The sequence below is a fragment of the Scyliorhinus torazame genome, chromosome 13 (assembly GCF_047496885.1).
Source record: "Scyliorhinus torazame isolate Kashiwa2021f chromosome 13, sScyTor2.1, whole genome shotgun sequence".
Lineage (NCBI taxonomy): Eukaryota > Metazoa > Chordata > Chondrichthyes > Carcharhiniformes > Scyliorhinidae > Scyliorhinus > Scyliorhinus torazame.
In genome coordinates, this window is record NC_092719.1 from 35,888,921 (window position 1) to 35,904,728 (window position 15,808).

At 45.2% G+C, this 15,808-nt stretch overlaps 1 protein-coding gene across 4 annotated transcripts in view; it reads right to left on the bottom strand.

Annotated features, from left to right (window-relative positions):
- gsap (gamma-secretase activating protein) overlaps positions 1-15,194 on the bottom strand; it is a 129,625-nt gene extending 114,431 nt beyond the window's left edge. The window contains exons 1-5 of one of the 4 annotated variants that reach the window (XR_011934036.1): positions 14,650-15,194; positions 14,222-14,301; positions 1,115-1,171; positions 941-1,010; positions 693-749 (exon numbers count right to left, since the gene is read on the bottom strand). Coding sequence is in view for 3 of the 4 variants with exons in the window: in XM_072471341.1 (XP_072327442.1) it covers positions 693-749; positions 941-1,010; positions 1,115-1,171; positions 14,222-14,301; positions 14,650-14,737 (352 nt within the window). In the remaining variant the exon portion in view is untranslated. The remainder of the gene's footprint in view (positions 1-692; positions 750-940; positions 1,011-1,114; positions 1,172-14,221; positions 14,302-14,649) is intronic. The other 3 variants (XM_072471341.1, XM_072471339.1, XM_072471342.1) reach the window with 3 other exon arrangements.
- Positions 15,195-15,808: the final 614 nt, after the last annotated feature.

Genomic DNA, 15,808 nt, shown 5'->3' on the forward strand with positions numbered 1-15,808 from the left:
ACACGGGGAGAATGTACAAACTCCACACAGTGCTAACCACTGTGCCACCGTGCCGCCCATATGAAATAAAGTTGTTTTCAGTTTGGAGTGTATTTGAGCTAGAACTCTGTTAGATTATTAGAAGATTTTTTTTCCATCTTCATTTAAGATAGATCCTGAGGCCTGCCCATGGTGAATATTGACTGAATGATTATGGCGGATAGAGGGGAGTGGAGGGGCTCAGGAGGATACGAGGGGCCCTGGAGGATATGAGGACATGTGAAAGGAATGATGGAATATGAAAAGGCATGGGGTAATAACGGATCATGGAGGATGGGGGGGGGGGTTAAGGGGTGAGGGCTAGAGAGCACCTTTAATACAACTGGACCAAAGTACCTGAGAACTGAAGTGAGCCTTGCAAGCAGCCTACCTCGGCACTCCTTTGCCTTTATAATCTCCAGAGTTTGTGGACTCCAAATGTCCCCTGCCTCCCCACAGCAAAAGTATGGTGGGCAAGGGCCATTTTAAAGGGGAATTGTCTGCTGGGCCAGGAAGTTTTCCAACTCAGCCTTCCCGCTCCTCCACAAAATTCCACCATTGATCTACCATTATTCTCCAGAAGTTTACAGTTCAAAAGTTCAGTTGATATTTCATTTCAAAGTTTTAACATTGTTCAATTTAATAACTGCCCATAACAAAGTTTAAAACAATACCTGGTCTGAATGTATCCATTGGTAAACCTCTTCGAGTAAACTGCAGAATACTTACAGCTAGTAAAAAGAGTATCAAGAATTGTATTAGAGTAGGCAAATTTACTTAAGGTGAAGATATTATTCAAGCAATGCTAGCTTTAATCCTAAAGTGTTCTACTATAATTCTAACACCTGCAGCAACTTACAAGTATAACAGGAACACAGCATAAAACAGTCTCATTCTCAGAGTATAATTTTGTCTCACTCACCCAACAATGTTCTTTCCATGTTGACAGAGCAACTAATCAAAGGCACTTCTCTGTCAAAGACATACAGTAGCTGGGAATATAAATAAACAGCAACATAAAAGGGGAAAAAATAATCACAGCAAAACTTCCACATTCTGCTCAAAATAGGATGTTGTAAGCATAAATTGTGTTTACCTTGTTTTGTTTGTTGTGAGGATCATATATACCAATACATGTGGTTCCCTTCATACCCTTTAATACAAGAAAATGTTTTGCTACTGTCACATGATCAAGCAGTATTTTTCGACAGGCACCATATGATGCTGTGTTTCTTTCAAACTTTTATCTTGGTTATAATTCTGTTGTATTGAGGTAAGAATAAGCAAAGATAATTCAAAATGAAACCCTCAAACCTAAAAATTCCTGCCCAATTTATCATATTGTGGCAATGCTGCTTTAAACTAACAGGAGGGAATGGGGTGGGGGGGGGGGGGGGGGGGGTGGTCAGGTGAAGGGAGATTTATAAATCAAAAGAGAAAGGTCGAGGCATTGGAACAGTATAGCAATGGGGGCAAAGGCAAGCAGAATGGGACAGGAAGGGACAGAGTTTTTTTTTAAATATATTTTATTGAAAATTTTTTCGATCAAACTTTTTTTCCCTTTACAGATCAAACATAACGGTAAAGAAAGTTTAACAATAAACAAATGGTTAATCAACATGGTAATCTAATCGTTTAACATAAACTAAAACTTCCACCACCCCCCTCCCCCCTGGGTTGCTGCTGCTGGTCATCTGTCTTCCCTCTAACGTTCCCCTAGGTAGTCGAGGAATGGCTGCCACCGCCTGGTGAACCCTTGAGCCGATCCTCTCAGGGCAAACTTTATCTGCTCCAGTTTTATGAACCCCGCCATATCGTTTACCCAGGCCTCCAGTCCGGGGGGTTTCGCCTCTTTCCACATGAGTAGAATCCTACGCCGGGCTACTAGGGACGCAAAGGCCACAACGTCGGCCTCTTTCGCCTCCTGCACTCCCGGCTCATCCGCAACTCCAAATAGAGCTAGCCCCCAGCCTGGTTTGACCCGGGCCTTCACCACCTTGGAAATCACTCCCGTCACTCCCTTCCAATACCCCTCCAGTGCCAGGCACGACCAAAACATATGTGCGTGGTTTGCCGGGCTTCCGCCGCACCTCCCACACTTGTCCTCCACCCCAAAGGACCTGCTCAGTCTTTCTCCCGTTATGTGTGCTCTATGTAGCACCTTGAATTGAATCAGGCTAAGCCTGGCGCACGAGGAAGAGGAATTTACCCTGCTTAGGGCATCAGCCCACATACCCTCCTCTATCTCCTCCCCTAGCTCTTCTTCCCACTTTCCTTTTAATTCGCCCACCAACTCCTCCCCATCCTCCCTCATCTCTCGGTATATCTCTGACATCTTGCCCTCTCCGACCCACACCCCCGAAAGCACTCTGTCCTGAATCCCCTGTGCCGGGAGCAGCGGAAATTCCCTCACCTGTTGTCTTGTGAACGACCTCACCTGCATATATCTAAGGAAGTTTCCCCGGGGCAACTTATACTTTTCCTCCAATGCTCCCAAGCTCGCAAAAGTCCCATCTATAAATAAATCTCCCACTCTCCTAATTCCCAACTGGTGCCAGCTCTGAAATCCTCCATCCATTCTTCCTGGGGCAAACCTATGGTTGTTCCTGATTGGGGACCCCACCAGGGCTCCCCGCACACCTCTCTGTCGCCTCCATTGTCCCCAGATGTTCAATGTTGCCGCCACCACCGGGTTCGTGGTAAACTTTTTTGGTGAGAGCGGTAGCGGCGCCGTCACCAGCGCCTCTAAGCTCGTCCCTTTACAGGACTTTCTCTCCAGTCTTTTCCACGCCGCTCCCTCTCCCTCCATCATCCATTTACGAATCATCGCCACATTGGCGGCCCAATAGTAGTCGCCCAAATTCGGTAGCGCCAATCCTCCTCTGTCCCTGCTACGTTGTAGGAACCCCCTCCTTACCCTCGGGACTTTCCCTGCCCACACGAAGCTCGTGATGCTCCTGTCTATTTTTTTTTTTAAAAGGTCTTAGTGATTAATACAGGGAGACATTGAAATACAAATAAGAAACTCGGGAGGACCATCATTTTAATTGCCTGCACTCTGCCCGCCAACGACAGAGGCTGCATGTCCCACCTCTTGAAGTCCTCCTCCATTTGTTCTACCAATCGTGTCAGATTAAGTCTGTGTAAGGTTCCCCAGCTCCTAGCGATCTGAATCCCCAGGTATCGGAAGTTTCTTTCCACTTTCCTTAGAGGCAGGCCTTCTATCTCTCTACTCTGGTCCCCTGGGTGTATCACGAATAGTTCACTCTTCCCCATGTTAAGCCTATATCCCGAGAAATCTCCGAACTCCCTCAACATCTGCATAACCTCTATCACCCCCCCCCCCCCCCCCCCCCCCCGCTGGGTCCGACACATACAACAGTAGGTCATCCGCGTATAGCGAGACTCGGTGTTCTTCTCCCCCTCTCATCACCCCTCTCCATTTCCTGGAGTCTCTCAACGCCATGGCCAGAGGTTCAATTGCCAACGCGAACAACAGTGGAGATAGCGGGCATCCCTGTCTTGTTCCCCTATATAATCGGAAGTACTCCGATCTTTGCCGATCCGTGACTACACTTGCCGTTGGGGCCCCATAAAGAAGTTTGACCCAGCTAATAAACCCGTTCCCGAACCCAAACCTCCTTAACACCTCCCATAAATACTCCACCCTATCAAATGCCTTCTCTGCATCCATTGCCGCCACTATCTCTGCCTCCCCCTCCACTGGGGGCATCATTATCACCCCTAATAGTCGTCGCACGTTGACATTCAGTTGTCTCCCCTTTACGAACCCTGTCTGGTCTTCGTGCACCACCCCCGGGACACAGTCCTCTATCCTCGATGCAGTACCTTTGCCAGCAATTTGGCGTCCACATTCAATAATGAAATAGGTCTATAGGACCCGCACTGCAACGGATCTTTATCCCTCTTCAAAATTAACGATATCGTCGCCTCCGACATTGTCGGGGTAAAGTCCCTCCTTCCCTGGCCTCATTGAACGTCCTCACCAACAACGGGGCCAACAAGTCCACGTATTTTCTATAAAATTCCACCGGGAACCCGTCTGGTCCGGAGCCTTCCCTGCCTGCATGTTCCCAGCCCCTTAATAACCTCGTCCACCCCAATGAGTGCCCCTAGGCCTTCCACCTCCTGCTCCTCCACCCTCGGGAACCTCAATTGATCCAGGAACTGCCGCATCCCCTCCTCTCCCTCTGGGGGTTGGGACCTATACAGTCCCTCATAAAAGGTCTTGAACACCTCGTTTATCTTCCCTGCTCTTCGCACCGTGGCTCCCTTTTCGTCTCTAATTCCCCCTATCTCCCTCGCCGCTGTCCTCTTTCGCAACTGATGAGCCAGCAGGCGACTAGCCTTTTCCCCATATTCATACCTCCGCCACTGTGCCTTCCTCCACAGCACCCTCGCCTTTCTGGTGGTCAGGAGGTCAAACTCCGTCTGGAGTCGTCTCCTCTCCCTGTACAGTCCCTCCTCCGGGGTCTCTGCAAATTCCCTGTCCACCCTTAAAATCTCCCCCAGTAATCTTTCCCTTTCCTTGGCCTCTGTTTCCCTTTGTGGGCCCCAATGGAGATCAGCTCTCCTCTGAGGGACAGAGAGTTTAACAAACATTGTACATTAATGAATAAAGTCATTGCAGGAAATAGAAGAAAACCAAATAAATTTAAAGTTATTTATCTGAATGCATGAGGCATCTGCGGTAAGATAGATGAACTGGTGGCACAAATGGAGGAAGATGATTTTGATCTAATCACCATTACTGAAACAAGGTTACAAGGTGACCAAGGTTGGGAAATAAATATTCCAGCGTACACAATCTTTCAGAAAGGCAGAGGACAGGGTCTTCCAGTCCTGCTGAAGGCGACTGCCCACAGTAGATTCCCCAGAGCCGAGACAGGCAAGCCACTCAAAAATGGTGTAGGCATTGGCGGGACTGGAAGTTACTGCTGGCAGCCAATGGCAAGTCACCTCCGCCGTCGGAAAACACGTCAGAGCAAGGACCAGAAAATCCCACCCTGAGGAAATGGAAAAGGAGGGGTAATCCCGATAGTAAAGGATGACATAAGGCCAACAGTGAGAAAGGATCTAGTCTCAGAAAATAGTAGAATCAGTATGGATAGAACCTAGCAAATGCAAGACTCAAAAAACACTGGTGGAAGTAGTTTAAAGACTTTTGACAAGAGCCTTAAATAAGATTCATTAAAGTCTGAATCAAAGGAAATATAATAATTGTGGGGGACTTTAATTTTCCTTTGGAACTGGGACAATCAAATTGGCAAAAGTGGTCTCGAAGATTATTTTGTGGAATGTTTTTGTGACAGTTTCTTGGAGCAATATGTTTTGGAACTGATTACAGATAAAACTATCTTAGATTTAGTATTGTGTAATGAAGCGGAGTTCATTATAATGTCATCGTAAATGATGAAAAATAGTGATCATAATACCATAGAATCCCAAATTAAATTTGAAACTGACATCCTTCAATCACAAACAAGAATCTTAAACTTAAACAAAGGCAATCACATAGCTTAACCAGTTGTTCCCTCATAACCTAAGTTGGGTAAATCGAGTAAGAGGTATGGCTGTAAATGAACAGAGGGAAACATTTAAAGAAACAATTCAAAATATCAAACAAAAATATGTTCCATTGAAAAATAAAAACTCAATGAAAAAGACCTATCCGTTACTCACTCGGGTAGTTGGAGATAGTATTAGATTAAAGGAAGTTGCTTATAATATTGCAAACGAAACAGTAACAAGTCTCAGGATTAGGAAGATTATAGAATCAAAGGAGCAACCAAAAGGTTGATTAAAAGGATGAACATAGAATAGGACAGTAAACTAGACAGTAATATAAAAGCTTACAATAGAAATTTCTATTCTATGAGTAATATAAAAGCTCTTACAATTTGTTTTTATAAGTGTATAAAAAGGCAGAGAGATGCTCAAGTAAACCTTGGTCTGTTTAAGCACAGGCAGGAGAACTTATCATGGGAACGAGGATATGGCAGAGGTACTGAACAAATATTTTGTGTCTGTCTTCGCAATAGAAGCCACAAGTGTCATTTGAAAAATAGATGGTAAACTGGGGCCGAAAAAGAGTGAAGCAGTCAGGGAAATAAATATCAACAGAGAGAAAGTACTGGAGAAACCCAAGGGACTAAAAATGCGACAAATCCCCAGGGCCTGGTGGCCTAGACCTTACAGTTCTAAAGTATATAACTGCAGAGATAATGGATGCACTCGTTGGTAATTTCAAAATCAATAACTTTAGTTTGACTATCATTTTGTACTCTGAATCAATATATTATTTAGCATTAGAAACTTAATATGATCAGAAGCCATTTCAAGTTCTAAACCAGTTACTATATTATTGGAAACCAGCCAGATCAGTTAAATAGAGAGCCTTAACTGTGAGACAATTATGGAATAAGCAATTAATCAATAGATGTATTAATTGGGCACGATATATAACCTGCAACATAAAAGTTTATAATTTTATAATAACAAACACTTAACGTTTGATGTTAAGAATACTATTGTTAAAGTCATGAGAATTGTAAAATGCTACCTTCCCTGACAGGCTGCAAAGATATCATGGAGCTGGTTAACCTTGATTGAAGCCGTCAATAGAGCTTTATTCAAGATGTTACAATTATAAATGGCAGTTATGTTAACCAAAATCACAAGCTTTCGAGCTCTGCTCCTTCATCAGGTAAAGTGGAGGCAGGTTCATTAAATTGAGGGGAAGGGGGACTGTTCTAAGATGAGAGGCTAAGCAAATTGGATCTATTTTCTCTGGAGTCCACAAGAATGAGACAATCTCATTTAAACGTACATCTGAAAGGGCTCAATGGGGTAGCTGCTCAGAGGTTCTTTCCACTGGTTGGGAAGTCTAAAATGCAGGACACATCCTCAGGATAAGGGTTCAATCATTTCAGACTGAGATCGGGAGAAATTACTTCACTCAAAGGGTTGTGAATCTTTGGGGCTCTCTGTCCCAGAGAGTTGTGGATCATTGTTCCATCATTGAATACATTTAAGGCTGGAATAGACAGACTTTTGGTGTCTCAGGGAATTGTGGGATATGGGGTATGGGCAGGAAAGTGGAGTTGAAGTCCAAATCAGCCATGATCATATTGAATGGAAATGGAACAGGCTCTTTTAGGCCATACGGTCTAATCCTCCTCTTACTTTTGCGTTGTGGTCTTCTGTATTGTATACTATGCAACAAAAAAACTCTGATCTATTGAACTATTGCTCAAGCAAATTTGTAGACTTTAGCTATTATCTTACAAAAATCTTGCATATGACACACATTTCCTGCTATGACAATTTTTAATAGTGATTGACCTCACAATTTGCAGTATTAGAGAGGTATCTAAAAGATAACACCGACAATTTTATGTTAAGCCATTCGTCATAATATAGTTGCAAACTCTGGCCACCAGAGGAGCCTCCCAACAAACTCTAGCAGTTATTTTGTTTTCCCCCAAGGCAATTTTCAGGTGCCTTCTTGTTTATCGGGCATTTAAAATCTATTTTTTCATCCAATAAATTAGGCACTCAAGATTCTTTTACCCTTTTGTAAGTAGCCACCTATGGTCAGCCACCCATTTTTTAAATGTCCTTTCACCCATTAATCTGATCTTTAAAATGTATCTTTGAGGTTTATCACATGCTTTCCTTTGCCTGTTTTCAGATGTTCCTCCCTTTCCAGGCACTACGCAATCTCAGACTTGGGCATACCCAAATCTCAGCTTTCCTTGCCTGACATCATGGGAGAGATTCTCCGACCCCCCCGCCGGGTGGGAGAATCGCCGGGGGCGGGCGTGAATCCCGCCCCCGCCAGTTGCCGAATTCTCCGGCACCGGATATTCGGCGGGGGTGGGAATCGCGCCGGTTGGCGGGCCTCCCCGCGCAATTCTCCGGCCCGGATGGGCCGAAGTCCTGCCGCTAAAATGCCTGTCCCGCCGGCGTAAATTAAACCACCTACCTTACCGGCGGGACAAGGCGGCGCGGGCGGGCTCCGGGGTCGTGGGGGGGGGGGGGGGGCGCGGGGCGATCTGGCCCCAGGGGGTGCCTCCACGGTGGCCTGGCCCGCGATCGGGGCCCACCGATCCGCCGGCGGGCCTGTGCCGTGGGGGCACTCTTTTCCTTCCGCCTTCGCCACGGTCTCCACCATGGCGGAGGCGGAAGAGACTCTCTCCACTGCGCATGCGCGGGAATGCCGTCAGCGGCCACTCCAGTGCAATGCGCCGCCCGGAGATGTCATTTCCGCGCCAGCTGGCGGGGCACCAAAGGCCTTTTCCGCCAGCTGGCGGGGCGGAAATTCGGCCGGCACCGACCTAGCCCCTTAAGGTTGGGGCTCGGCCCCCAAAGATGCGGAGCATTCCGCACCTTTGGGGCAGCGCGATGCCCGTCTCATTTGCGCCGTTTTGGGCGCCAGTCGGCGGACATCGCGCCGTTTCCGGAGAATTTCGCCCCATGTCTTGGAATCATGACCGAAGCCCTCAGGCTACATGCATCCCACAAGCCCATGACCCTGACCCTAAAGGCCCTATCTACCCAGCACTTGCAGCCTTCCTTCTCCCTGGGAGCTCTCCTCTCATCAGCTATTCTTCATAACAGCCATTGTTGGAATTTTAACTAAAGGAATGCTTGGAAACAAATACACCAATGTGGTATTAACTGCTTTATGATACCCAGCAAACTGAAAAGAGCCTTTTAGTTTTTTTGGACCAATACTTACAAACAGCAATACATGATGGCTCATTGATCAGCAATACATAATGGCTCATCGCATAATTTCCTGATAAAACTGATGGGGAGTTAATTTGCAGTCAGTGGAACACAAAGCAGTGGCAGTATGTACATGCTAGTCTATGGATTTACTGACTCACTGTTGACCAGTTCTTCATTTCAACAGTCAGCACACCACTACTGCATAAATTCTTTGATGCCCACTGCTCTCAACTTTGTAATCTGCTCTGGAAACTTATTGATTCAATAGTACGCACTGTTTCATTAATTACTAATTCACTGGTGCCTATTCAGATGTTCATCGGTAACCTTTCATTGTTGTCAGTCAACCACAATACATGTGGCTTGTATGGGTTCAAGTTTTGTTAGAATGGTGCGGTGTCAAAAAGAGAATGTTATTATAATTTAATTTATTCAGATGATTTAAATAAGTTATTGTAACAGCAGTTACTGTTGTCCACTGATTTTGTGTATACTGTAAAATTATCTTATGGCTTTACTTTGAAGAAGAGGAAGTTTTTATCCCCAGTGTCCTGAGCAATATTTGTCTCTCAATGAACATCACAAAAACAGATTATGTGGTCATTATGGGAGCTTCCTGTGCACACACTGGCTGCCACTTTTCTGATTACACAACAGGAACTGCATTTTAAAAGTACTAAATTGTAAAGCACTTTGAGATGTCCAGTGGTCATGAAAAATGCTATATAAATGTAAGTCTTTCTTTCTTTGTAATTGCATGTGTTTATTTAGAAAATGAAAACATACTAATTGTTGGCACCTGTTTGGCAGGGCACGAGTAGAAATAAGTAGCGAAGACAAATGATAGCAAATCAGCAGCACATTTTACATCTTGTTAAATTTTCTTTTCCATTGAAGTGGGCTGTTGAATCATTGAGTGTAAAATCGGGGACAATTACTTCCGCAATCTCTAATTTGCCTTAAAACATGTCAGTTTCAACGTGGACCCGAAATGACCTTAATATCTAAATATTGCAAACTTGTTCCAGACTCCAGATTAATCGGGAGCCGTGCCATAAGAGATCAATCAGGAATTTAAAAATAGGAGCAAACCTTTACCCCCCCTTATCTAAACAGTTAAAGCAGTGCTGGAGGTATTTAGCTCTAATTGTTTTTATCCTTGTCAAATCAGTGTTGCAGTCATACAGGACAAAGTGCCAGGACCTTGGTTAGGAAGTGCAAGAAGTAGAATCATTATGAGTGGAAATAATACTGATGGAAGTACTTAATAGGCCCACCAACAGTAGTTATATTGTTGAAGAGTGTATGAATCAATATATACAGAGGAGCTATAATAAAGGCAATGCAATAATCATGGGTGTTTGGAGGACAGGTTAATGGAATGCATTTGGGGCAATTTCTTGAATCAATATATCATAAAACCAACCAGGGAAGAAGCTGTTCTAGATTTTGTCTTGTGCAAGGAAACAAGGTTAATATGTACTGTAAGGAATCATCCAGAAAAGAGTTATAATTTCACATTGAGTTTGATTGAGATGTACAAGATTTTGAAACTAGAGTATTTTACTTAAATAATGCTAATTACATGAGTCTGAGGGATGGGTTTGACTGAAAAAGAGATTTAAAAGGTTATGATGGTAAATGCCCAATGGTGAAAATGGAACGAAACGCTCCATTTTCCTTAATGAATCTCCACTAAGAAATAAAAATTCCATGGGTAAAGAGGTTAAGAGTATTAGATTAAAATAAAGAGAATTATCATATAAATAAAAGTAGTAAGCCTGAGCATTGAGACAGTTTTAGAATGAGAACAAACTAGTCAGAAATATAAAAACTGACTGCAAGAGCTTCTACAAGCATGTAAAAAATAAAGAGAAAGCAAAAGTAAACGGGTTCCTTTAGAGGCAGAAACAAGAGAAATGATAATAAGGAAATGGAAGGAAAATTAAATATTTTGTCCCCGTTTTCATCAGAAGGCAAAAAACATCCCAAAAACAATGGAAAACCAAGGGTCCAATAAGATTGAAGAATTTAATTAATAAAGAAAAAAGTCCTGAAGAAAAATGGGACAGAAAACCAATAAATCATCTGGTCTTGCCAGCCAACACCTAGGGTTCTAAAAGAGGTGGATGCAGAGACAGTGAATGCAGTGGTTGTGATATTCCAAAATTCTCTAAATTCTGCAATTATCCCAGTGAAATGAAATGAAAATCGCTTATTGTCACAAGTAGGCTTCAAATTAAGTTACTGTGAAAAACCCCTAGTCTGTTCGGGGAGGCCGGTACGGGAATTGAACCATGCTGCTGGCCTGCCTTGGTCTGCTTTCAAAGCCAGCGATTTAAATCGGCGCCATTGGCGCTGGCGCGGCGCCGGTCACGGGCCGCTCTATGCGGCTGGGCCACCGATTCTCCGGCCCGGATGGGCCGAGCGGCCGCTCTAAATAGGCAGAGTCCCGCCGGCGCCATCCACACCTGAAACTAGAGTATTTTACTTAAATAATGCTAATTACATGAGTCTGAGGGATGGGTTTGATCGCCGGGCCGGCCTCTCGCTCCCCGGGCCTATTTTCTTACGCGCCGGCCCCTGAACTCCCGCGCCATGTTGCGTCGGGGCCGGCACGTTGAGGGAGCCCACCGTGCATGCGCGAGTTGGCGCGGCGCACAGTACGCGCCAGGATGGGAGGCTGGAGCAGCATGAACTTAGATTATGGATTAGATTATGACGAGAGGTTGAGTAGACTGGGACTGTACTCATTGGAGTTTAGAAGGATGCGGGGGGATCTTATTGAAACATATAAAATTATGAAGGGAATAGATAGGATAGCTGCGGGCAGGTTGTTTCCACTGGTCGGGGAAAGCAGAACTAGGGGGGAATAGCCTCAAAATAAGGGGAAGTAGATTTAGGACCGAGGTTAGGAGGAACTTCTTCACCCTAAGGGTTGTGAATCTCTGGAATTCCTTGCCCAGTGAAGCAGTTGAGGCTCCTTCTTCAAACGTTTTTAAGAAAAAGATAGATACCTTTCTAAAGAATAAAGGGATTCGGGGATATGGTGTACAGGTCGGAGAGTGGAGCTGAGTCCACAAAGATCAGCCATGATCTCATTAAATGGCGGAGCAGGCTCGAGAGGCCAGATGGCCTACTCCTGTTCCTAGTTCTTATGTTCTTATGAACGGCTCCAGCGTCGTGCTGGCCCCCTGTCGGGGCCAGAATCGGTACTCCCAGCAGCCCGTTCACGCCGTCGTGTTTCCGACGGCGCATATACACTGCCGCCGAATGGGAGAATCCCGCCCAGGATCAGATAAAGCCAAAATGTTTTTTTGAAAGGGAGATCACATTTGACATTAGGGTTTTTGAGGATGTAACAAGCAGAATAAAGGGGAAAAGTGGATGGAGTATATTTAGATTTTCAAAAAACATTTGCTAAGGTGTCACACAATAGGCTGTTGCCCAAGATAAGGGCTCAAGAGGTTGAGGCTAATACAGTATAGATAAAGGATCCGTCTAAACAGTCAGGAGGAATGAATGGGGTAATTTTTTGCTTGACTGGCTGTTAAGTGTTAGGTGTCACAAGGTTCAGCTATTTACAACCTATACTAATGAATGAAGTGAAGGGACGAGTGTAATATATTCAATAATGTTGTGATACAAAACTAAGTGAAAGGATGCAAAGAACCTGCAAAACGAATGGGAGCGCTTCAACAGGACAAAAACAGAGTTCCGTTTTGGACAAGTTTAGCGGGATGTCTCTCAGCGACTTCAGCACTGAGAAACATTGCACTATTTAACGGGACTTTGCTGGGTTTTTTGGCATCGGCAAGGTACATCCCCCTGAGGCCACGCTTACCTCATTTCCTGCACTGACGAGCTCAACCCTCCAGTGCAAGTAGACAACTCATGGATGGAGGTGCCACTTTTAAAGTCACCCCGATCTTTCAGCCATCCTATTGCGGCCTCCGAATCCCCCCCCACTACCACCACACCCAACTCCCACCTCTTAAGGTCAAGGCACCTCCAGGCCCGACCCCTACCACGAGCAACCTGGCACCCTGGCACCTTAGCACTGCCAGCCAGACACCTGGCAGTGCCACCCAAGCAACCTGGCAATGCCAGGGTGGCACTGCCAGGGTGGCAGAGTGGTAGTGCCAAGGTGCCAGAGTGGTAGTGCCAAGCTGCCAGCAGGCATTCCAGGGTACTACCCTGCTCAGAGCTCAACCACCCATGGGCCTGTTATGGCCTGGGAGATCTCCCCAGATGACATTATGCCTGGTCTACATTTGTGGAAACCAGTGCTAAATGATGCCCTGGTGAGGTCTGCCAGGCAAGGCCATTAATTCCTGGGCGCTGGGTGAATATGGCACAAACATATTTAAATGAGTCATAAATATGTTAATCTGGATCTCGCCCAGTGAGGCCAAGATCCAGATCACGACATCTCGCAAGATCACATTAAATCTCAATTGCCGTTTTGAGCATCGTGAATTTCACAAGAGGTGAGATTCAACGGCCTCACCATCTCACCAAGTCGGGCTCAACAAAGCCGCTAAATCATGCCCATTGATAGTTTACAGTAAGAGTGCAAAAAAGTGGCCAGATGAAGTATGCGAAAAAAAGTGAGTCTATTTGTTTTGACGGGAAAAACCTGAATTTTCTTTATTACATGTTGGTTTTGTATGTACAAATCAGAAGGATTTGTATGCTCACGTTCAAAAAAAACTTATATCAGGAAGGCAAACAGTATGTTGGCCTTTATTGCAATAGGGTTGGAGTGCATGTGCAAAGACGTCTTGCTGCAATTGTACAGAGCTTCAGTGGGGCAAAACTTGCAAATTCTATGTATAGTTTTGGACTCCGTACGCAAGGAATGATGTAAATGACGAGGAGATCTAAAGACGGTTGACTAGATTGATTCCTCGGATGAGCTTGGCCTATGAGGAGTGACTGAGTAGAATGGGCCTATATCTATGGAATTTAAACGAATGAGAGGTGATCTCATTGAAAATTATAAGCTTCTGAAAGAGCTTGACAAGGTACTTGTCCAGGAAGGCCAGTTTAGAACCAGGGGTCATAATCCCAGGATAAGGGGACAGCCGTTTCAGACAGAGGTGAGAAATGTTTTCACTCAAAAACTTGTCAATCTTTGAAATTCTCTACCTAGAGGACTGTAGATTCTCAATCATTGAGGAATACTCAGGGCTGAAATCGATTGATGCTTCGATGTTAAGGAAATCAAGGAAAATGGGAATCAGAAGAGGAATTGAAGTTGAGAATTAACCATGATCTTATTACATGGCAGAGCAGACTCGAGTGATCATATGGCCTATTCCTGTCACTACCTCGTGTTATTATGAAATATAGACATATTGAGAAGCACAGAATTGAGAGAATTTATGCATAATTTAAAATGGCTGATATTAAATTGAATTGCGAACACAGGAAATAATTCTACCTTCCAGGTGTACAGGACACTGCCATTCTTTTCAACATTGACAATCTGCAACTCTTTCCTTGAAGGGCTGGTCGATTCGTCTAAAATTGAATTCAGTAAAAAAAAATACATTTAACAAGTTGGCTTACACGATAAACTTTGCCAGAGAGCATTTAACTGTCGCGGTTTTCAGGAGTCTGTTACTTTTCGCAGTTACACAGGAACCAATTTGAATCCACTTGCAAGTACCAACCGAAGGATGCACGTTGCAAATTGAAAAGTCAATGTTAGGCTAATTAACTTTCACATTTCGAAATGTTAAACCCGACTGTACCGTGCTACAAACGGGCACCAGTCAGTTTACCTGGGTAGCAAACAGAATTAGTTTTTTTTTGGTAATCTGCACATTTAAGCCACCATTTTTATGAAACAGGCTTACTGTATCTCACCATGATCGTTCAGAGGTGTCAGTCTGCAGTTCACAAGCCAAGGAGCAACGTCAAGCTCCACATCGAATAAAGGTTTTAGTTCCAACATTGTCAACAAGCTTCCTTCAACCCTGTTTAAAACAAAGCGCAAGTGCGGTCCCAGTACCTCAACTCAATCAGAAAGCCCTCTGGAAGTTTGGGCAGGGGGGGAAGGGTCTAGTTTGGGTGACAAAGCTACCAGCAAAACAGCCAGAGCCCAGCGAGCCGGTGTTTGCAAAGTCACTTCATCGCAGCGCTCGACACAAACAGCACTGACGCCCTCAAACACAGCGGGAATTCCTCTGCGCGCCCTCTCCACGCCGTGCGCGGCTCCACCCGCTCACACATCCCCCCTCCCCGCGCGCTCCCTAACGCCGGCACCGGGACCCCAGCATCTGTCACTTGGGGCGAGCCGAAGGGAAACAAAGCGCAGCAACTCCTGGCTTGTGATTAGCTGGCACGGTGCCATTCACTGTGAGCGCGGCCATTAACCCCGGTCCAGTCAGCTTCTCAAATTTCCGGACGAGAGTTCCTGTAGCCTCGTTTCAATCCCCAGCTTGGTTGTACCGCACTCATTTCCCAAGCAAACCTCGCTTGCCTTACTCGAATCACAGAATTTCCAGTGCAGAAGGAGGGCATTCGGCCCATCGAGTCTGCACCGGCCCTTGGAAAGAGCACCCTACGTCTCCATCCTATCCCCGTAACCCCACCTAACCTTTTTGGACACTAAGGGGCAATTTTGCATGCACATCTTTGGAAACCGGAGCACCCGGAGGAAACCTAGGCAGAGATGGGGAGAACGTGCAGACTCCACACAGACACTGACCCAAGGCCAGAATTGAACCTGGGTCCCTGGTGCTGTGAGACAGCAGTGCTAATCACTGCCTCCATGCGCCATGATATTATCTTCCCCTAAATGTGATGGATGTGTTACTAATGGGGTTCTGCAAAGATCTGTGCTAGATTCACAGCAGCCCACAATGTATATATATATGATTTGGATGTGGGGATCAAATGTAATATTTCCAAATTTGCTAAGAACACCAAACTGGGTGGGAATGAAAGTGGTAAGGAGGATGCAAGGAGGTTTTAAGAGGACTTGGACAGGATAAGTGAATGGGCCAGGTCATGTCAGATGGAA